The 23,565-nt window shown below is 30.5% G+C and overlaps 1 protein-coding gene across 8 annotated transcripts in view; it reads right to left on the reverse strand.

Moving 5' to 3' along the window:
* LOC143247067 (ubiquitin carboxyl-terminal hydrolase 47-like) overlaps window positions 1-23,565 on the reverse strand; it is a 142,273-nt gene that overhangs the window by 19,764 nt on the left and 98,944 nt on the right. For all 8 annotated transcript variants that reach the window (XR_013026352.1, XM_076494498.1, XM_076494473.1 and 5 more), the window contains 9 exons: window positions 22,512-23,102; window positions 19,626-19,717; window positions 17,464-17,547; window positions 16,843-16,923; window positions 9,664-9,779; window positions 6,918-7,036; window positions 5,979-6,109; window positions 1,450-1,497; window positions 764-894 (listed from right to left, as the gene is read on the reverse strand). Coding sequence is in view for 7 of the 8 variants with exons in the window: in XM_076494498.1 (XP_076350613.1) it covers window positions 764-894; window positions 1,450-1,497; window positions 5,979-6,109; window positions 6,918-7,036; window positions 9,664-9,779; window positions 16,843-16,923; window positions 17,464-17,547; window positions 19,626-19,717; window positions 22,512-23,102 (1,393 nt within the window). In the remaining variant the exon portion in view is untranslated. The remainder of the gene's footprint in view (window positions 1-763; window positions 895-1,449; window positions 1,498-5,978; window positions 6,110-6,917; window positions 7,037-9,663; window positions 9,780-16,842; window positions 16,924-17,463; window positions 17,548-19,625; window positions 19,718-22,511; window positions 23,103-23,565) is intronic.

Consider the following 23,565-nt stretch of genomic DNA (forward strand, 5'->3'; position numbering starts at 1 on the left):
ATTAGCCCACCAATCCAGTGAAATATAAACCTTTAAATTTATGGAATTCTACTGAAGCTCTTTCCTGCACAACATGCAAGTTCAATAAAAATCAGCAAAGATACCCTTACTATACAGAACACTTATTTTACTGGCTTTGAAAATTATCTGAAAATTAGTTTCATCCATGAGTAAATAATATAACACATTTCTTGTACTATGAAATGTTTTAACTTCCTTAAAAGAATAACTGCTTATTTTCAAAAACAGCAAATGGAAATTGAAATGACTACAAATCTCATAAAAATAAGAAAATTAATGCACTGCAGAGCACATTTTGTGGAAATGGAATACAACTCCTGATTTAATACTTAGATCCAAAGTTAGGCATGCTGACCATTAGGTCGAGGTCACCCCTCATTGTGATAAGAGGTCAGGAAATAACTGCAAAGCAGCAGCACAGAGAAATTGAAATACTTTGAAAATCTTAAAAATGAACAGTGTATGGGATTATAAATCCCCATGGAGCATTCCTAAAAATGCATAAAAGTTTCATGGTGATTAGCAGGAAGTAAGAAAATCTCCTTGTGAACAGATACAAGCTACATTATAGTATAAAATAGAAAGGTAAGCATACTATATAATCTTCTATTATAGCAAATTCAAGTATACATTTAGCAAGCAAAATCAGAACATCTAAGATAAAAAAAAGTTTAAACAGTGTAAGTGTAAAGGTAATAAATCAGGTACATTCTTTGGTCACTCAAAATAAACAGTATGGTACCTGTAAAAAATAACGTGTCCGTCATCACTCATATACAAAGGCCACATGTTTAATGAAAGAATCTGGAAGTGCCAGTCTAAATCATTATGTATGGACAGCAGAGAGACATCACAAGGAAATGTTCCTTGTCCCTGAAATTGGAAATCTCACATTAATTATTTCAAACAAAATGTCCAATCTAATGTTTTAGCTTACAAACTATCCCAATACAACTGAAATTACTGTTGTCAACAGTACTCTGAGAATGTTAGATATGTGTAAAATATCTATATTACCCTTATAAATTAACAAAAATATCTATCACAAATTTAACTTCTTAATTTTTTTTTTCATATGCTTCATTAAGTTTTGTGAACTATTTAACATACTCAGTGTTGTAATATATCCCTACATAAAAATTTCAGTTTTACATCAAGGTTCAGATAAAATTATGCTTGCACTTGAGAGACCTATAATAAAAGCACACTTCCATTTTTTGTAGAACTTGCATATCATTTGAAAATAGCTCATGTATTCATTTATTATGCACAGTAGTAAAAATTCTATGTTACATTTACTGACAACTTTTTATATTACTTTGGATGAATTTTATATTTTACTAATGAGAGAACATGGAATAATTAAGTTTCCTTTGAAAAATTTGTACCTTTTAAAAATTAGAAATAGTACTGTGAGAAAAAACGTACCTTTGCAATTTCAATAAATTCCTGAGGAATCCCACTGATCTGTGACAGCTAAAACCATGAAAATATACACAGAAATTTATCAGATAATTTCAGTAATGAAACACTATAAAAGATATGCATTATATCAGTCTATTAACTTAAACTGATTAAGCTTGAATCAAAAAGACACTTCAAAAAATTACACCTATAACAAAACATCACTAGCAAAATACATACCAAACTGATGACATAGGGTAGAGTGGTCAGAGAAACTATTTACTCATTACTTATGATCATGACTATTTATTGTTAATTGCAACTATTGCTTTAAAATTTGAGCAGAACCTCTATTAATTAATACTATCAAATAAAACAGATTAATAAACAGCAAATATCACAAGACCAAAAATCAAATTAAGCAAACAAGTCTTATCAAATTGAAATCACCACAAAACATTACACTTAATTAAATAAGATAAAAAATGTAAACCTGTTAAAACATAAGACAATAAATACTAGATCTAACAACATAGAATATGCACACTTCTCAAACAAAGAAATGGAAACATTTAAAAAAAAATGTCAAATATGTATAGTTATACATAACAACATACAGACACTTTACAGAGAAGTAATAAGAGCTTTAATCTTACACAAACATATACTCTCTCTCTCTCTCTCTCTCTACACAATTGTGTTGATGATTTAATCAAAGTATGGACTATAAATATTTCATCAACAGACATTCATGAGAAACAAAATACCACAATCCCCGGATTCATCACGCACAGCATACCTTACTCAGAAAACAACAGAGGTATAATAACCTACTTTAGCACAGAAATCTCACATTTAATATCAATAGAAGATTCCTTTAGATCTAACATAAATGAAACCATTTTTTGTAATATACACTTTAACAACCGGCTAACTTTTCCGATTCTAGCCATATATTGACATTAACTTCCTTCAAAAATGTGTAAATTGCAAACCCAAACCAATTATTATTGGGGATTTTAATTCTCCGCATACAGAAATAAGGGGAAACAGAAACACACGCAGAGGGTTGTGCATAAAAAATTTTCTTTCTAGTAACAAAATGCACCTAATTAACAACCATACACCTACACACTTTTCAGCCGCCAACGGCTCATACGATGTACTTGATTTCATCATAGCACCCAAGGACATGGTAAACAGAATCTCTAACTTTAAAGTACATGATGAAATCACTAGTGACCACTTCCCCATTTCATGTATGATTCACCTGCACCACCCTGCCGTGGCGTACATGACTCCCTCCACATACACCTATACCAAAACTAACTGACTGGATCACTTTCAATGCTACACTGGACTCATACCTACCCCACCCAATTGAACATGATAACAAGACAGAACTAGACAATTATGTAAATCAAGTTACAGAAGCCATAAAAAACACAATCCCTAAAACAAGAAGAAAGCAGTCACATAATCAATGGACTCTAACACCAAAAAATTCACGCACTAATAATCAAACACAAACAATTAAGATGAACACACTATATTACACGTGATCCATCTATCAAAACACAAATCAATAGAACAGATGCAAAAATTAAACAAGAAATTAAAACAGCAAAAGAAACTAATTGGCAAAACTTCTGTAAAAACTTAGAAAAAATCAAAAACAATCCAAAAGAATTTTGGAAAAAATTCAAGAGTATTGATTCAGACAAAAATACAAATCACATGCTACAACATATCACATACAACAATAAAATCGCAAGGACGGACGTAGAGAAAGTTGACTTATTAGCTGACTACTTCGAATCCTCCTTTAGCAACCTAAATTCAGTAGACTTTAACACACAACACCAACATAATGTCAACAATTTCTTAAATACAAACCAAGCATCATTCTCACCACGGTTCCCTGGCGAAACACTAGAGGCATACTCAAATTCAATCAATAGAAAAGTAACCATAACTGAACTAAAAATTAATATCAAAAACTTGAAGAATACTTCCGCCGAACATGACCAAATTCCAAACATTATTCTGAAAAAAAGCTCTACTCTACTATTACAACACCTCACAAACATCATGAACATTTCACTAGCAACTAGATATTACCCTGACACTTGGAAAAAAGCCATTATAACCACGATCCCAAAGAAACAAACCAACAGAACTAATCCAGATAATTTCCTTTCCATCAGTCTGTTAAGCTGCCTTGGCAAACTGATGGAGAGAGTTACCTCCAACAGTCTTCTCCATTTTTGTGCATCAAATAACATCCTTCCAGAATCCCAAAATGCCTCCAGGAAAAACAGGCAAACAACAGATCACCTCATGCGACTAACCAAATCAATCTATAAAGCTTTCAACAACAACCAAGTAACCATTGGGGTATTCCTAGATGTCAAAAAACCATTCAACAGCGTATGGCACAATGCCATCAAATACAAACTAAAACACTTGAAAATAAATCCCACTATAGTTAAATGGATTTCAAATTTTTTAATAGATAGAACAGCACAAGTAAAAGTCAATAAAACTATATCTAAATCATTTAATATAACTGCAGGAGTACCCCAAGGATCAGTCCTCTCACCACTTTTATATATTATTTTCGTCAGTGACATACCTTTCCCAAATCTAACATACACGCATAATTCACAATATGCAGACAACATCGCTATCTGGAGCACCTCCAAAAACCCAGTGATGGCCATGTCTCGCGTACAAGAATCACTGAACAACGCCTCAACATGGAGTAACAAGTGGGGAGTAGTGTTAAATCCAACTAAAACACAAGCAATCACCTTCTACAGGAAATTAAAAAACAAAGAAAAAATCTAGAAAAATAAAACTATCACTTGGAAATACGACCATTAACATGAGCAAAAACATCACATTCCTTGGCATCACTTTCGACACAAAACTAATATGGAAAAAACATGTTAACAATATACACTCATCAATTAGAAAACGGATTTCACACCTAATGACTCTAACCAGTAGACAATCGAAATGTTCACCAAACACCACTAATAGAGTACAGATGTCAAGTAACATACAATATGTCAAATAACACACTCCAGAAAATCCAAGTTCAACAGAACAGAATACTAAGATCTGCATTCAGTCTACCATCATTCATGCCAGTAAATTATATACATCAAATCAGTAACTTACCAACATTAAGAAATAGACTAACGGAAATATCACACAAATATTATCTAAAAGCAGAAAACAGAAACAAACTAACGGCATCACTATACAAATTAACTAGTGCACCAACAAAATACATTTCACCTTACAACATATTTCTAGAATCACAAATTATACAACAAAGTATCTAAAGAATTAAACTCATATTAATAATATGTATTCTCTTTTTCAGATATCGGGCACAGAACAGGCAAAACTTTCGGTACCTGTCCTGTGAAAGTGGGTTTTCTCTCTCTCTAAACTAAACCCCTGCCACGTTAGTTTGCATTCATGAGAGTCATGTGAAGTGTTTCATAACTATATTTTAAAACTGTTTAACTGGGTTAAAATTCTGAACACTGAAGGGTATGTTGGTCACTTACATGCCAAATCAATTTTACCTTCCTATTTCAATAAATATATTTTAACAAACTGGATATTAGTGAATAGCTCTTTTGGTTTCTATTTTATTTGTTCACATTTTATTCTAAATAACATACCCCCATCAAAAAAAATTGCTAGATAGGTAATATATCTCTCATTTGTCAAAGTTTAAAAATATAAGAACACACTTTTGCTCCTGGTGATGGAAGGTTTGCCTTTAAAAAATACTTGAATTAAAAAGCTTTGTATTTCTGACTTTGAATTTTTAAATCTACATGTCTTCCTAACATCACTTCTGAACACACTGATCTTAAGTTCTTAAACAATAGCATAAAAGTAATCTTTTATATACATAAATAAAGGAGGTATTCTATAAGCTCATGTTACACAAGTATAATCAGTTAAGTACAGGATGAAAAAAAACAACAAATGTACCTTAACTACAGTGTTTATACAAAATAAACATGGAATTGTCTGGTAAATGTGATAAGCAGTAATTTATATTCATGAAGTGCAGAACTGAAAAAAAGTGTAAATTCATTTTAAGTTTTAAAGAGGCATAACAATTGTTTCTCTAGATTTAGAAAACAGAATGATTTGCTTTTTTTGTGAAAGTTTTTTTTATGGCCTATTAGTATTTTCTTGAACAATTTAGAAACATTGAGGTTAAAATGTTAATTTCATTTGAATGTAATTTAATTCAATAACTTAAGATTTCACTTAAAGCACTTGAAAATCCTCTAGAGCCCAGCTTATTTTGTGCCATCATGGATACAGCTAAATTTTGGTGCACCACCAAATTATGTTGTCACACCCTGCCTCAGACCCCAAGACTGCAAGTCTTTAATTGGTAGTTCAAAGGCTGATTATATAATTAGAGTATTTTTATTAAAATATATTAATTAATACATGTACAAACTAAGAGAAAAAATTAAGGTATGGTACAGCTTCATCTTATTTTAACCCACCTTATCCCTGAGCTCTTCAACACTTAGAACATTCAACACTACTTCTACAAAAGGATCAAGCTGGTACGTGGATGGATGCCACCAGCGTGTAAAAGTAGCTACTTGAGATTTTGAAGTGAACTTTTCAGCTTCTGCAATTTTATATTAGTTTTCTCATTTTAACAACTGAATACTACCTAGTTCTTTAAAACAAAACAATTTAATCCAATGACTAATATTATCTACAGTTAACTCTTGAACAAGTTGCAAAACATGGGAAAGCATCAATAGCCTTTTAAAATAATTTTGGAAATATAACTGCATATAATTTAATTCCAGAAACGTACATCATACATCTAAAGAACTTTACTGGAATACATTTTCTTAAAAGTTGTTCAATTATCTTGACTATGAATGATTATTCAATGATCTACAACATTTTCATAATTTATCTCGTGTTAAGTATAATTGCTATAATTTAAATGTTTATAAAGTATAAAGATATTGTAATTACATACAGTTGATTAATTTTAAGCAGTCAACAAACTCAAAGAATGAAACAACAAATAAACCAAATTAAGAATAAATATACATTTCATATTGAATCAAGTAATTATGTGAAGTATATAAATATCACATTAGACTACTGTAACACAAATATTTAGTTGTGAGCAGAAAGCTCTAATTCTTTATATACATACTGATTTTACATAATTTCCATAAATACCTATTTCACATACCAACTATAAAATCCTAATAATTATAAAAGAAAACTAACTAAAATGTTCAAATTTAGAATTTTTTTACAGTTATATTCAATTACCAATTTGTTTTGGATAGAATAAAACAACTTAAACACCTAACTCATGTTTTTTTTGTTTTTCTATATGTTACTTAATTTGCCTTAGCCAATGTAGTGTTTAACAATCAATGAAATAAAAAATCACAAAGTACAATAACCTGTTAAAATTTCTAAGAAGACTTCCCAGTTGGCAAAAAGAGGAATATCAGTTTCAAATCGTTCAATATCCAGATAAATTGTCCCCGGGTTCTTCCAACACTTCTTTCTCAGTCGACACCTAAATAGAGAAAGGCACTCAAAAAGTTTAAATACCTCAATACAGACTGGAGTAATTCTCTTACTATTCAGGAAAACAAATAATTTACTTCTGTTAAAAGAAACCAGCACTTAATTGAAAAAATTTCCCTATAAATGACTTCCCTAGGGTTAAGGCTTACCTTTATAAAGAAACACAATTACAATGTAAAAGATATAATCAATCATACAACTCTTCAAGTTGTAAACACAAAATATAACTATGGATTATCATTAATTTTAATGGATCACCCTTAAAGTAGGATTTTATTAAAAATCTTATTGCACAAGATATGGAATGATTCTTATTAGTGTGACATCATGACTTTTTTTTTGCAACATTGCTGACATCTGCTATTACACCCTAAATGTATACTCTCAAGACAGGTGGTATGGGTATTAACATTTTCATTAAAATAAAGTACAGAGCAAAGTTGTTCAAATTGGTAACTTGAGTTTTTATATAATATGAAACAATACAAAGTATACTGATATCACAAATATGTAATTTGAACCAATTATATACTTGTATATATATTTATTACTTTGACCTCTCAGCTATGCCTGGCTAACAACACAGAAGTCACAATGACAAGATGCACATGCACTCATGAACCATATCCAATAAACTGGCTTTTACCAAGTGAGCTGTCTTGGGTGTGTTTTAGTAGACAAGTATTTTGTAAAATAAAGCCACATATCAATTATTATACATCATGTACATATACAGATTATTACTGTTATGAAATAAATTATTACTTATATGTTTCTTAAAATATAGAACAGTAAGTAAAGAAGTGAAAGAAACAATTCTCTTTTATAGTTATGGCCTGTATACTCATTTCTTGCTTGCCATAAGTTAAGCCTTTTAAAATTTTGTGAGAACAATATGAAATGAATTTTTTTTTTTTTAGGTTTTATAGATGTAGTTGAATAACCAAAAAAAAAATCAAAAGTCACCATACTGATATCACAGTGTCTCACAACAATATATCAGACTCAGTAACTAAGCTGTATTTGTCAAGAAAAATATGAAATTTTGGGCAGAATAAAGACTCAACCCAACTCCTTGAAATATTGTTTTGAAAGAATAAGATGACACTGCAAGACTTGAAAATGGCTGAGAAACTAATAAGGGTACATTCAAATATCATATACAAAATCAACTATATAAGGGGTCATCTCCAAATATAAAAAATATTTGGAGTGGGGCCTCCACTGTGTTTGATTGAGTATATGAGCAATATCTCAGCAAAGAGAAAAGATACAAGTTTCTTATTTTATATTCTAACTTATCAGTATTGGTAATTTGAGTTTCTATATCATATGAAACAACAGACTTAGCATATTGATATCATAAACATCTGATCTGAACCAATGCTGTCTTCAACATACCATGTGACAAAAATAGATGTTTAGGTGTTTTTTAATATTTACTTTTAAATTAAGAAATTGAATAAGGTATAATACTAAAATTTGAATTATAATATACAGTTTGATACAAAGCCTACTGATATGAATTCATAAAATAGTAGTTCAATAAAATTTTGAATGCAGGTCAACAAATGTGATGACAATCCTTTTCCAGGTGTCATTGGTCAAGGACTATTTTTTTGTTTTTTTTAGATAGTAATAACATTTAAACAGCCTACAATAAATTATGCCTATCAATGAGGGTGCACTTAAATAAAGGTAATTTTATATTTCAATTATGAAGATAATTTTAAATATTTTTATCTTATTATTAGAAATATATATAAAATTCTAGAAAATGCACTGTATAAATAGATCGCTTCAATGTTACTTAGATTTTTAATAAAAGTTATTACAATAAAATATACACATTATTAATTAAATATGCAAAACTGTAAAAACTGATCAATAATTTGAACAAACTCTCCTCTCTAGCTTATGAATATAAATTTGTCAAATAAACCAGGAAAAAAACTTGTTTGTGATATTTGTGCAAAGTTACATGAGAAATCTGCTATACACACAATGGAGCAGCACCCAATGACAAATCTTATGTTATTCTAATGGAATGGTGAGATGTGACAGTCACTTTTATAAAGCACTCACAGCTTCCAAATGTGGATAGCCACTTTGCTATGATGGAAATGAGATGACATTTTAAATTGGCTTTATTTCACTACATATATATAAATATAGAAAATGAATTAGTTTTTAATCTTATAAGTGCTTCTATTTAAAAGTAAATGAGGGAAGTATGTAAAAACACAGTTAAAACCACATTGCAAATTTCACACCAACCTTAACTCCCAAACTATGAACAAGCAGAAAAAAGAAAAAGGCCAAAGTGACAGTTTCATAATCCAATCACCTTTATCAGTTACCTTGGTATTATTATTTTATTATGTTTACAATAAATGTATCTAAACTCATGGAATAACAAAAGTCTTTGATATTACAATAAATGTACCAAAAACGATAGTTCCACATAAAATTTATTCTATTATCAATGTGAATTTTGCCTTGGTAATATTAACTAAATAAATTGAAAAGAAAAAACAAGATCACAAGAGATTTTAAGTACATAGTACTAAACAAAAGTGTTAACATGGAATTATATAGAGCATTATAAACATTTACCTATTTAAAGGAATATCCAAACCACAGTTCTCCCTGATTTCTGGGAGAATTTCTTTTTTGGCTTGTAACACTGTCATTCCACGTGAAAATACCCAATCTATGAGGAACTTTGCTGGCTATAAACAAGAGTACATAGTTATAATTAGAACAAGTAGTCAGTACTTCAGTAATAATGACTTTGTATACAAGTAGAAACTAATGCAAGTTGGTACATTAATGAACCGTACATTCCTTTTAGGTAAATTAAGTAAATGTAGTTTTTGAACTGCAAAAGTATAATCCAGTGTTGTAAAACATGCTTTAATCAAAATAAACACCATTTGCTTCAACAGACTTTTCCCAATGTGTAATGATGTTGTCTGTGCCCCTGCTGTAGAAATCAGAGTTTCTATGGCCAAAGTACTCCCTGAAAGCTTCTTCTGCAGCTGCCTGGTTTTGAAAACATTTATTGTTTAAAAAGTTTTCAAAGTCAAAGTACTCAAAATATATGCATATTTTTGGGGAAAGGTAAATCAGGTAAACCTCAATTCCCAATTTGTTCAATTTTTTGACCCATCATCCTTAACAGGTCTCATAATGCCAATTTTATTGATTTTCAGTCAGCTTATACAGAACCAACTTATACAACTTTTTCATCATTCCAATTGCAGTCAGGTGGTTGACAATGCTTATTTGCTTGTACCTAGATTTTCTTGAAGTTCATGTACTGTTGTGTGAGGGTCTGTCTCAACTGCTTCCCTTAATGCATTTCATCTAAGGATGACTTCCTTCTACAACTTCTATGGTCTTCAAGATTTTCATCTTCATCTCTAAACCTGTATGTGTAATAACAAATCCACGACCAAATGCCTGGTTGATGTTCTGTGTAGTTTCAGTAAAATTTTGCCCAAGTTTGAAGTCATAGAGGAAAATCAAATGAAAGTCCTTATCTATGCTGCCTTGAGGGTTGCAAAACATACTCTGAGTAGAGTTGAAACAACAGACAATTAAGACACCTTGCAAGCGACAAACATTGGATTAAACCAACCAACGACAAGTTACTTAATATTCAGTTTCTAAATGTCATCATGAGAATTCCAATATTTATTTCTGGACAATCTAATACATAGTATTACACTACAATATTTTCACTTACCATAATAAGTTATCATCATCAAATACATAAAATGGCTGTAATTATACAATACAACTCACTTCTAAAAAATAGATAGCTGGTCACATACATAGAGCAGTTAAATTCATTAAAATAATTTTTTAAATTCTAAATAATGTGAATTATAAATTCCCAGAATGAAAAATAAAAGAAAAACAAATGAAAATGTATTAGTGAATAAATGCAACTTCTCTATATTTTAGGTATTTTCATTGTCTTGACTGTTTTATAAAAAAAAATTCAATGAAACTGACATACCAAATACCCCCTATATAATGACCACTAAAATACAGCTTGAAAGATGTGAAAACAAATTTTGTGCAAAATAAATACATTTTGCAGGCAAACAAACCTATGCATTCATGCACTTCAAGGGTCATAAGTTGCATATTCTGTAAAGTCTGTATAAATAAATTAGGGCAGCATGTACAATCATATGCACTGCTGTAATGTATGGATTTAGTATCACTGAATTACTTTAATATTTTGTGCAGAATACAGATTTAATCAATTCCAGGTTGTTAAGTTTTAGTTAAATATTCTTCTATTCTTTTTTTGGTTCTGTAATATGATTTAATGCATAAATGAGTGTAAAAATTAGAACATTACTGGATTGAGTTGAATATAAGTAGAAAATAACAGTTTTGGCAAAGAAGAGGTATAAAAAATGTAAAGGAATTATTTACTGCTAAAACAACTGAATTTATTGATAGATGTTTTGGGCTGTCACCCTTCTTCAGACATAAATGCATGCTATTAAATATTTTAAAGAGACAGCATGAATTATACAAAGAATATCACATGGTTTTAATGATACTATATAAGCCAGTAATGATATACAGCAAGGCTTATAATAAAGAAGATAATGTAATAATGCTGTGTGATGTTATAAGAGCTTAAACAATGTAAAACTACAGCATAATGAATAAAAATTCAAATAATGTTATACACCCCATGATCATGCAAACATATGAGATTAATAAAACTAAACAAAGGAAAGGCATTAATTTAATCCATGCAGATGAGCCCATGCAGCTTATGAATTATTTTTATAAGTAATTATCTTTGTAGAGCACCAGAGAGTGAATACTTAAATCCCACTATAAATAAGTCATGGATACTCTGAACTACTAAAGTGGATACAAGAAGTTTGTCTACTAGCTGAATGTAATGTGGGGCTCTGTAATTGCCAAAAAAATTGTCAACAATGCCTTTGAAGGCTTTCCAGGCAATCTTTTCCAGCTCAACTAACAGATCTTCAAACCACTTGTCACTCATAACATGTCTGATCTGAGGGCCAACAAAAATGCCTTCTTTGATCTTGGCCTCAGTTATTCTTAGGAACATCTGTCTTAAATAACAAAAAACTTCACATTCTTTGTTCATTGCTTTCACGAATTTCTTCATTAAGTCCCAATTTTATGTGATTAGGAAGCAAAAAAATCTTTGCCAGGTTGACAAGCGGTTAATGCGACACATTTTTCTGTCCTGGAACTAAATTTTTTACGGAGCGGCCAGTTCTGTCTAGAATAATGCGACTCTTTGACATTACTGTCCCATTCACAGATGAAACAACAGTATTTTGTATAGCCAAGCTGCAGTCCCAGTAACAGAGCAACAACTTTCAGATCTCCACAGATATTCCAGTTGTACTTGCTGTACTGGATGTGTTTCAGCAACCTTTCCATGTTCTCATGAGTGTCTTTCATGTGTGCTGCATGGCCAACAGGTATTGAAGGGTAAACATTGTCATTGTGTAACAGACAGCTTTAAGGCTTAACACTGATGAATCAATCTTTATTGATTCAAAGAGATGAGACTTGTGGGTCATGGTCACAACCTAATGCAGAGAACAATCCTTCAATGTCAACACAGAAACAGACTGTCAACCTGTGCAAAGAATTTGGTTATATCATCTTGGCAACTTTGAAAAACAGACATTTTCGTACCTTGTGACAGCAAACACCATTCCTGCAATCTCGAACCCAGTAATTCGGCTTTTGCTTTTGACAGACTCAAATCTCTGACCAGATCATTTAATTCTGACTGTGCGGGAGATGTGGATCTCCCGAGGAGCATGATTCAAAATCCGGATCAATGTCACTGCCAGTTCCCTGCATTGCAGTTTCTTCATTTAATGTCCATTCCTCTGGTGGTTTCAAAATTGGAAAACTGTCACGTGGCACAGGTCTCGTTGCTGAAGGTAGATTAGGGTATTCAATCGACTTCTTGTTTTTGGCAGAAAAACCAGACACATTTGTCAAACAGAAGTAACAGTCTGTCACGTGGTCTTTCTGTTCTCGCCATATCATCGGGAAAGTAAACGGCATTGTCTTTCGAGTGCCTCTGAGCCAAACTCTCAGACAGACAGCACATGTTGCACAATAAATGTGAGGCACCCATTCCTGGTCTTGATCACCAATTTTACAGCTGAAATACAGATGATACGCTTTCTTCATAAGAGCAGTCATTGAACGTCTCTGATGAACAAACGTATACTCGCCACAAATATAGCAGAATATATTGCGGCTATTACAACATTGGCGAGACAGCAATGCTATATTCTGAAACAATACATACACACTATAAGGTCTGTATTAATCCAATGAGCAGCATCTGTGTATGCAAGCCACTATAAAAGTATCAAGCTGGCTCCAGCCTGCCCAGGCTGCATACTTCCACAGAACAGCTTCCAGCCTAGCCTGAGTTCATGCCTGGACATACCCAGACTGCACAAAACATTTTTCATAGGTCTCTTACAGAAACAAAAATTTTTTGACACAAATATAAGAACAAACATGACAAAACTGAAAATTTTGATTAAACAGTACGTGATGGGCAAATTTGGATGTGATTTTCGTGATCAGCGGCCAAAAATCTATAAGGAACACCAACAGTATTCAAGAAGCAAAAACTTTGTTGTGTATCCCCACCACAATGCAAGTCCTACTTCCACAGTCACTTCCAAAACAGCATACCTTTTACATCCCACATTACAGCTTGTACCCTGGATTTTTCTATTTTATTTTTGTTTTGGCTTGTTTTTGGCTATGACAAACACATCATTATCAAAGGTTTGGATTTGCTGTTCTTTACCCAGTCCTTTCTTTTGATTTGATTTTAATTTACTTTATCAGTATTTCTATATTATGAAAACAACATTAACTCAGTGTTATTCAAAGTCGCTTATGTACTTTTTACACTACATCAACTTCTAATACTCATGAAAATAGCTCAATTTATCGCATAAAATTAATTTATATTAATGGGTTGGTGTGATTTAGTTTTTAAATACAAGACTGTTGCATATGACATGTTGAATTTTTATTTGCAAATCTAAAACTGTTTTAAGTGGCTGAAAGAGTAGTATATTTTTGTTAGAATAATATAATATATTGTTTAGTTCATTTCAAGCTTACTTTAATTTTCTTATATTAGAAACTAAATCATATTTATATTGATTTTTTTTGTCATGATAGATAAAATTAATATTCATGTAATTTTCTCGAAAGAGTTCAAGCTTGGTATAATACAGTGACAGCAGCTCATTATATCAATCATGCATTTGGTGATGGCACATTTCATGAAAACAGCACTTGTTTAAGGTAGTTTGCCTTGAAAGTGTGAGTTGAGACTGCCCTCAGACAACCAATAATGAGAAAGAATTGAAGGCCTTAGCTGATTCAGATACCTGCCAAACCATGAGAGAACTTGCCAAGAAACTTAATATTCACTATTTAACAGTTTCCCATTTAAGTAAGGTGAAAAGGTTCAACAAATGAGTACCTCACAAATTGACTGAAAACCATGAAACAAGTTGAAATTTATTCCTCAACCCTTGGATGCAACAAAAATGACCTGTTTCTCCACTGAATTGCCCCCTGTATTGAAAAAAGATTTTTCATGAGACAGTGGCTTGACTATGACACAGCACCAAAACATTCTTCACCTAAGAAGCTTACGGTCAGTGTTTGGTAGTCATCTAAGGTGTAATCCATTATTCATTGTTGTTAAATTGAAATTATGCAAATGTCGTCAACAAGACATCCAGCAATAATCAAATCACAGTGGACCCATGCTGCTTCATGACAATACTTGACCTCATGTCTCGTGTTACTGTCCAAAGACAAAATGAACTTTAGCATGAAACTTGTCCTCATAAACCATATCCAGCAGATCTTCTCCCTACAGATTATCACTTTTTTAAACATTTGGACATTTCATTAAAAACAAAAACATCTGCAAACCAAAGGTCAATAGAAAGTGCCTTCAAAAACTTTATTGTATCAAAGGATGGTACTTATGAACTTAAACTCATTGGCAGAAGTGTATTAAGTCTAAAGGAGCTTATTTTGACTAAGTAAATTAAACAACAAAAAGATGTACTTGCTTCATTTTTTTTTAACTAATAATCAATATTTCATATGCAACAGCCTGATATATGTCACAATGTTATAAAAATACGAAATGTTTTAGTACATTATGGAGTAACAGAAAAGTAAAAATAACAGAGAACCTTCCTAAATAATGTTTATCACAGAAATAGTCAATGTGCTTATCTTGTTACATAGATTTCACACATGTTGTACACCGTGTTTTTTAGTACACTTATTTGCTATATTGAACTCATTTACACTTAAATTTTCACACCTTTTTGGGACTTCACTTACAAGTGCAATAAACAGATGAAATTTCTCTTTTAGGTCAGCTTACGTTAGCTGTCCTACATAGTTCTGGGACTTTAATAAACATAAAATAAAACTTCAACTTCTTATTCCCCCTCCTTACTGGTTCATATTGATAACAAGGTTTTGCTTTTTTGTAGGCAATTTTAAAGTGAATGGTGTTCTAGATTCAATACTTTATTTTGTGATTTAACTTTACTAACTGAAAACTTTACACTTGAAAACTGAGGCCAAAATCTATTTCCAAAAATAGTAAGAAAGAATTAGTGGAAAGCATTGATCGTTACTTATTCATAAAATTGCTACGAGTATCCAAAACAAAAAAAAAGTACACAAACAAGTAAACTGGTATCAGTTGGATGGATTTTAAAATGATTTTCAAGCAGAGATTGAGCTTTTGTGTGTCCATGGAATGGATACAACATCTATAAATTTTAAGTATAGCCATATCCTTGATAGCTATAGATTTTATAAGCATTGAAACCATAATTGCAAATTTATAAAATGTTATCTTTACTTTAGCCTAAAGACAAATGTATAAAGCTGCCAAACGAGGGATTCAATTTTATAAACTTATGACTGTGGTTTTAATTCTTGTTTCATTACTTTTTCTAACAGGATCCCTACTGTTTTTTAGGATTCACAAGTTTTCTTAATACTCTTGTTTTTGTTTACACTTTGTTATTTATACCTACCTGTACAGAGTATATACTTTACCTTTAAAAAGTGTCACATGTTTATCCATTGATAAGTAGATCTATCTGATGGGTTGAATTTGGTCAAAACAATATTCAAGTATGTGCAAAATATGTTTACTATTATACAAAAAATCTATGTTTTTTGGAATATTAAAAGCAGATACCCAAAGACTAGTCAAGTAAGTGCTGTTTTGGGGCAAGTGCCACTTATTTGATCAGGCAGGTAGTACACAAAAAAGTTGCCATTTTAGAAATTTTTGAATTGTTATATCAGAAATATTAGTGACATTTTTAATGTGTTATATGTGAGCATAATATATCATAACCAATACTTTGAACATTTTTCACTTACGAATTCATTAATTTGTTTTTTGGCGAATGATTTATTTGGGAACCTTGTTAATCCCTACTAATTAGTAATATTATACTTAATATATTTTAACAATCCATTCATACTTTATTATGTAACTGTATTTAATTTTCTAAAATATTTAATAGTAAGGATATTAGGTCATTAAAATATGCAAAGTATTAATGTAGAATTTAAAATTAACTTCTTAATTATTAATACATGCAATAAAACTTCAAGTATCACTCTACTAAAAATATAAAACAAATTCAATACAGTGGACAAGTTGTTTACCTCACTGTCATTGACAAGTAATTGGTACACCTTCACCCTATACTCTCCCTTCTGAAGTGCCCTTCCAAGTTTTACTGTCAACTAGAAAATAACAAACAGTAATTATTTACATGCATGATTTTAACTCACACGCATAAATTATTTTTTACTTAATGTTTCATATCCATGTGATTAATGAATTAATAACTAAAAAACATCTTCAAAAATTCCAGGTTTAAAAAGTAATTCTAGAAATGGAAGCATGGACCATTCCCTCTTTCCACAATTATGAGCAGTTGCACATGGACTGTTCCTCAAATGGAAAGATGTCCATTCATTTTGAAGAATAAAACATCACTTTCTTATAGTATCAGCACCCATTTTTGCCATCAACCTCTCTCATTCAATCAATCAGTAAAAATTAAAGTACACAATTTATAACTGAAAATACTTTTGTCCAAATTTATAAAAAAATTTCAGTTTAGTGTAATAGAACAACAAATGTATCACTTACACTTACATATCACATACAGATTACAAAAATATTTTATCATTAAAGAATAAACCTAATCTGATAAATAAAATATTCATTCCTTTTGAACTTCAAAGCAACTATAAAACTGTTTCTCACACAGAACTTACTTTAGAATCTTCAGAATATGACATCAGGTTTTCTGTTAGCCTTGTGCACTCATATTCTTGATTATTTGAATAAACCCTGTACAACTGAAACAAAAGGTGCAGATAAACATTTTCATAACTTTTCAAAAGTTACCTCTAAAGTGATATTTTTAAATTGTCTCTAGATCAGCTTCAATAAAAACTTACTCCCAATTTTAGTTTAAACAAAATACTAATTCTTAGCATACATGAATCCAAATATACTTGAATAAAAATTATGGTAATAATCATAAATGGTCTTCTATATAGTGTTTTATAATACTGCAAAAGGTAACAGTAAAAAAAACTATTTACCCAATACTATGAATAAACTAGTACAGAAAACAGAACAGGTATAAAATATATATGCGTGTGCACATAGACAGTCACAACATTAAACTCAAGCCTTTAAACAAGACAGGAATGTCAATGAGGTATTTAAAGTTTACTGTAATTAAATTTCTACATTTCTTCAACAACATAATTATAAATGATTCTAAAAGCCTTCTAAACTTATACATTATATACATTATTGAAACAAAAAGTTCTTGGATAAAATATGACAATCACCAATCAAGATATACTAGGTACATGATAACATTAATATAAATATATTATGTCGTAATGTCAGTTTATTAATCAAAACTAATAGCTACTGCCCAACTTTAACATTACATCCAATATTACATTCTCATGTTAAATATTTTAATAGTTGATTTCTCCTGGTGTGAAGCCAAATTTAAGTCAGGTAATTTCACAGAATTTAGCAGAATGAATATTGGCAAAATAAACTCCTTTCACATACTGATCTCCTAGCTGATAAACACTTCTTAGTATATAATGTTAAAATACACTAACTGAAACAAGGTCAGAAGAGACAAAAAATAATACAAAACTATTGTATTATTTTCTCTATCTTTAAATTAATAAAAAAAGACATCAAAAAAGCATTTAAAGAATCCAAACATTGAATTTTTAAAACTAATGTGACAACTCATGCACTCAAAACAGTTTTAATAACCTGCATCATAATCTGTCAATTCAGTATATTTTTTCTACGTAACCTGATTCTTTAGTTCTAGAAATAAAAATCTTACTAAAAGGTATATTTAATTCAGGTAGCAAGTTTTAGATTACTATTTCTTCAATTAACTGAAAACAAGTAAACAAAAAACATTTATTCTGTGTACGGACTCATATTAAAAAAAAACAACTGAAAAGTTTATGGAAAAAACATCTTAAATAAATACTCACACACACACAAAATGCATTCAAATAGTTATCAATTATAAAGTATTAAGGATATAAATATTTTTAATTTAATAGTTACACATCAAATCTGAAGATCAAATTGTAGATCTTTAAATTAATCTAAACATTAGGTCAAGGACAAAGCAGAAAAACATAGGCATGCTTGAAATATGAAATAAGACTGTAGATAACAGTGACAAAAACACAGTATGCAGAATTTTTTTTACACATGCACACAGTAAACAGTCTAAATAATAAGATACATTTCCATAACATACATTTTTTCTCACTTCATAAATCTCTACCACATTAAGAGACATTTAATTTCAAGTAAAGCAGTTTCTATATTTATGTTATTTCCTTTATTATTATTTTTTAATAACACTTAGTATGTCTACATAAATATAAAAACAAGTATTTTGTATGCACAAATTTGACATTACCATATAATATTTTACAAACAAAATATCTGAAAAAAGATGACCAAATCTCAATTTGCATACTCATTTTCAATCAATTACACTACCAAGGTGAGTTAACTTGAAGTTTTGGATCAAAACCATTATTTTTTTTATAAATCATCTTAAACCACTAGTCTGTATGAAGTTTTTGATATATTACAGATTTATAAAATTAAATAGAAAAAAATAGCAGCTTATTAAGGGATGCTACTTTCATATCATACTTGACCATTTCCAAAATACATGACAAAACTTTTGTGACTAAAGGCAATAAACAAATTGACAAGAATACCAAAACCAACAAATAAAAGCTAGGCATCTGAACTACAGTGATGAAAGCAAGTAATTTAGTAATGGTGAAATATCAATAATGTAATTATAATATACAAAGCTGGCAGGTATCAAATTACTAGAAATCATGAAAATGCTTACCTTAAAATAATCAGAATGAACTCCAACCCATGATTCAAGTTTCTTCTTTAAAATTCCTAAGCTTATTCGTTTGTCTATATACACCCTAAGCACTGTAAAAGCATAATAATCTTTTACACTTTGTTATAACATTTCCATTCATTGTTTTAAGAATTACCACATTCTTTTACATTTTTGCAACAATTAAGTATTCACTTTCAGTATTGTGGACTTTGAAATATAACTTATATTGACAATATTTTAGCACTTGTGATGATAATAGCAATTATATCTGCATATCTTAACATGCAATGCATACTACTATGATTAACAAAAAATTTTCTCAGTTCTATGGGTCCATTTAAGTTTGAAACAAAAAACTGGCTATGTTTTGCATTGATTCTCTCCTAACATAGCAGATATAAATCCAAGGTCTTCCTGAACTTACTGAAATTATACCAATATACAAGATGAGACGGTAAAGAAGGCAAACCCCATAAAAGCATTCTCTGATGAGAAAATAAAAATCAAGATCAACCAAATAACAAAAAGAAGGCAAGCACCTGAAGAAGTAGGTGTTTCATTATAGATTCAGTAAGAGCTTGAATGTTAATGTAACAATTCATCCAAAAAAAAACAATGAAATTGTAAAAGTATTGTCATTTATTTGAACTTACTTTCATGAAAAAAGAAGGAGAAAACAAAAGAACACTAAAGAGAAAAACGGACTGGAAAAGAATTGCTAACTAACATGTTAAATTTAAATTTTCGAATACCATTTATATGGCTAGTTATATACCTTAGAATAAACCCATTTGTCATTTAAAAAATGTTAAACAAGTCTAAATATATTAAAGTCCAAGCTATACTATTATGTAAACTGAAGTTTTTATGAAAATCACTTAACACTGAGTCTTGATAATAAATACACATAAATACTCTAACTGCGAGGTCTGTCACTTAATCACCCTCATAATCATCAAAAAAAGGAAATAAATAAAAATTGTTTTTTCTGTACTAGAATGACTACATACTATAACATGAAAATAGAAATGTTTAGTCCAAATAGTTTAAGTCTCATAATGCTATGTATGAACATATATTTTTATTTATTTTTATTATACTGACCTTCTAGGCATGCCTAACTAACATTACATAGCTTGCATTGATGTAGTGCATGTGCATCCAGGAGATATATCCAGTAATACAAAACTGACTTTTTAGTTTTTCCTGTCTTGACTGTGTTTTAGTGGACTAGTATTTTATAATCTGCTGTCAAATTTCAATTATAACACATTATATATGTATATAGATTATTACTATTTAGAAATAAATTAAATTTACTTTTCTTAAAATATAGAACAATAAATCAAGAGGTAAATCAAACAATTATCCCTTCTCACTATGACCTCTGTACTCAGGTTGCTGCTGAACATAGGTTGCTAAGCATTTTAAAATTTCACACATGCAGGATATCAAACATTTTTTTTAGGTTCACACACACACACACACACACAGTTGAATAACCAAAAATTTACAAATAAGTACACTGATACCATAGAATTCCACTATAATTTATTAAGCTTAGTAACTTAAGGTTTTTGTTTTTATATTTTATAAAATATAAAATTCAAGCAGACTAAAGATACAACCTACCTCCTTGAAAACTTGGATCAAAAGAACATGAAGGCCAATTCTTTGATTAAAATGATGAGGAAGACTAATCTGAGGACATTCTAAGCTGTTGATTGGTTATTCACATGTCATGTAATGTAGTAAGAGTATAAAAAGGACTGTTTCAAAAAACGGAAAGAGTTGAACAGGGTCACTGTGTTTGATTTAGTATGTAAGCCATATCTCAGCAAAATAAATATATGAGTTTATTATTTTGTATTTTAGCTTGTCAATATTAGTAATTTGAGTTTCTAAGTTCTATAAAATTATAGACCTCATTTTAAACAGTGCTGTATTCAGCATACCATGTGACTCTATAAAATCTACATTTAGATGCATTTTTTCAAATCATGAAATTTACTCACATAAATATAAAGTTTGAATTATAATCTACAATTTGATTCTGATTTTACCAACATAAATTTATAAAATAGTAGTTCAATAAAATTTTGAATGCAAGTCAACAAACTAGACGACATGGCCTTTGAATATGGACCAGCTGCTAGAAGGTTAAATGCAATGCTTTAACAATCATTATTTGGCACTGTTAAATTTAGTATAAATATTTAACATTCAGGAAATTAGGAAATGTAAGTTATGACATCACTAAAATTCCCATTATTAAGATCATATAAAGTGAAACTTCTTTGACATTTAAGTTAATTTGTGTTCATAACTAAAGTTACTTTGTTCATTATGCACTGTTTAATATTCTGATCATTATTACTGCTACAAATCTGTTTCACATGTTTCACAATGAAAAATTAAAATACATATTTACTGAAAGCTGTTCTCCAATAGCTGCAATAACTTAAAATAAATGTAATAAAATGCATCAGCTGAAATAACAGTCTGATATATTAAGGACATTGTATCAGATATGCTATATATGGTTACAGATTCTCTTGCATTTTATCAATTGCTTATTTTATATACCTATTTAAATACAGACCATAGCAGCTTTAACAAATGTCTGTATGCTACAAGAGAAATGAAGATGAAAGTTTTCAGTTTGTCTTTTGTTCTTTTTAAGTCACTTATCTGAGAAATTTCATCTTGAGACATTTTCAGCTACTTGATATCATTAAAGTTAGCTTTTATCTCTTTGTAAGAAAACATGAAAATGACTGATGTGGGCTGATTATCATATCAAACAAACATGCTAAAAACTGTAGGATAATCTTCCTATTGAATGTTTCCTAGAGTAAGCTAAATACAAAAAATGTGACTTACTTTTCTCGCATGTTTCAGGATCCGTGTAAGGCCATGCACGGAAGTACCAGCTTCCTACATCCTTTGGTTGAATTCCCGTTTCCTCCTCTTCCTGATCTTCTTCATCATTCTTAGATCCCCAGTCTCCCTGATCTTTTTTAGAAGGCTTAGGAGATTGGCCAGTATTTTCTTCTGGTGAGGAAAGATTCCTCTCATCTTCACATGGCTCACTGCGAGGTGAACTACTTACACTACTATTCTGTAAGCTTTCAGACTCTGGTTTGGTTCCAGTGGTTGACAGAGACCCACTGGCTCCAGCTAAAAGTTCACCAACTTTCTGTGAAGGATCAGGATCACTATCCATGTCAACTCCTGTCAGATCTGGAGAATTATTTCTTGGTGAGAGTTCATCACCTACAAGTGTTCGTTCGCTATCTGTTAAGCTACTGTCCTCAGAATGATCGCTATGAACTCCCTGACCACCATGATAACCACTAGATGTTGAATCGCATAATTCATTATCATCATACTGCAAGTTTTCATCAATTGCTCTATTAACTTGACGATTTTTAGGAAGGCTTTGGATGGTTGAGCCTTCAGCTTCTACGTCTTCTGTAAATAAGAAGAAAAGGCATCCCACAAAATAAATCATCACATGCCAGTTAAAAAGCATTTTCCATAAGTTCAATAATTTCCACACTTTGCTTTTACATTCATTAACGTTATTGTTCACATCTGTTTATGCCCATCTCAGAAACTGAGCCTTGAATTTCAGCATCATAAGCCCTTATGATTAGGCATTATTTCATAAAGCTAAAATATTAAACATTACAAAAAAATTATCTTTCAAGCCTTGATACCCTTTTCAACCCAATATCTCATGTTTTTAATCAGAGCAAAAGAGACTATTATGATTTTATAAATTTTGTTTAACATATCTTTTCAAATAATACATAAAATATAACAGATGTGTTTCGGAATTTCATGTTGGCTAAAGTAACAAAACATTTATTGCAAAATGTCTATTGAGAATGGAGACTGTAACAATATCATAAGGTCTGTGATTGTGTTAAAT

This window comes from Tachypleus tridentatus, chromosome 1 (assembly GCF_004210375.1).
Source record: "Tachypleus tridentatus isolate NWPU-2018 chromosome 1, ASM421037v1, whole genome shotgun sequence".
NCBI classification, from domain to species: domain Eukaryota; kingdom Metazoa; phylum Arthropoda; class Merostomata; order Xiphosura; family Limulidae; genus Tachypleus; species Tachypleus tridentatus.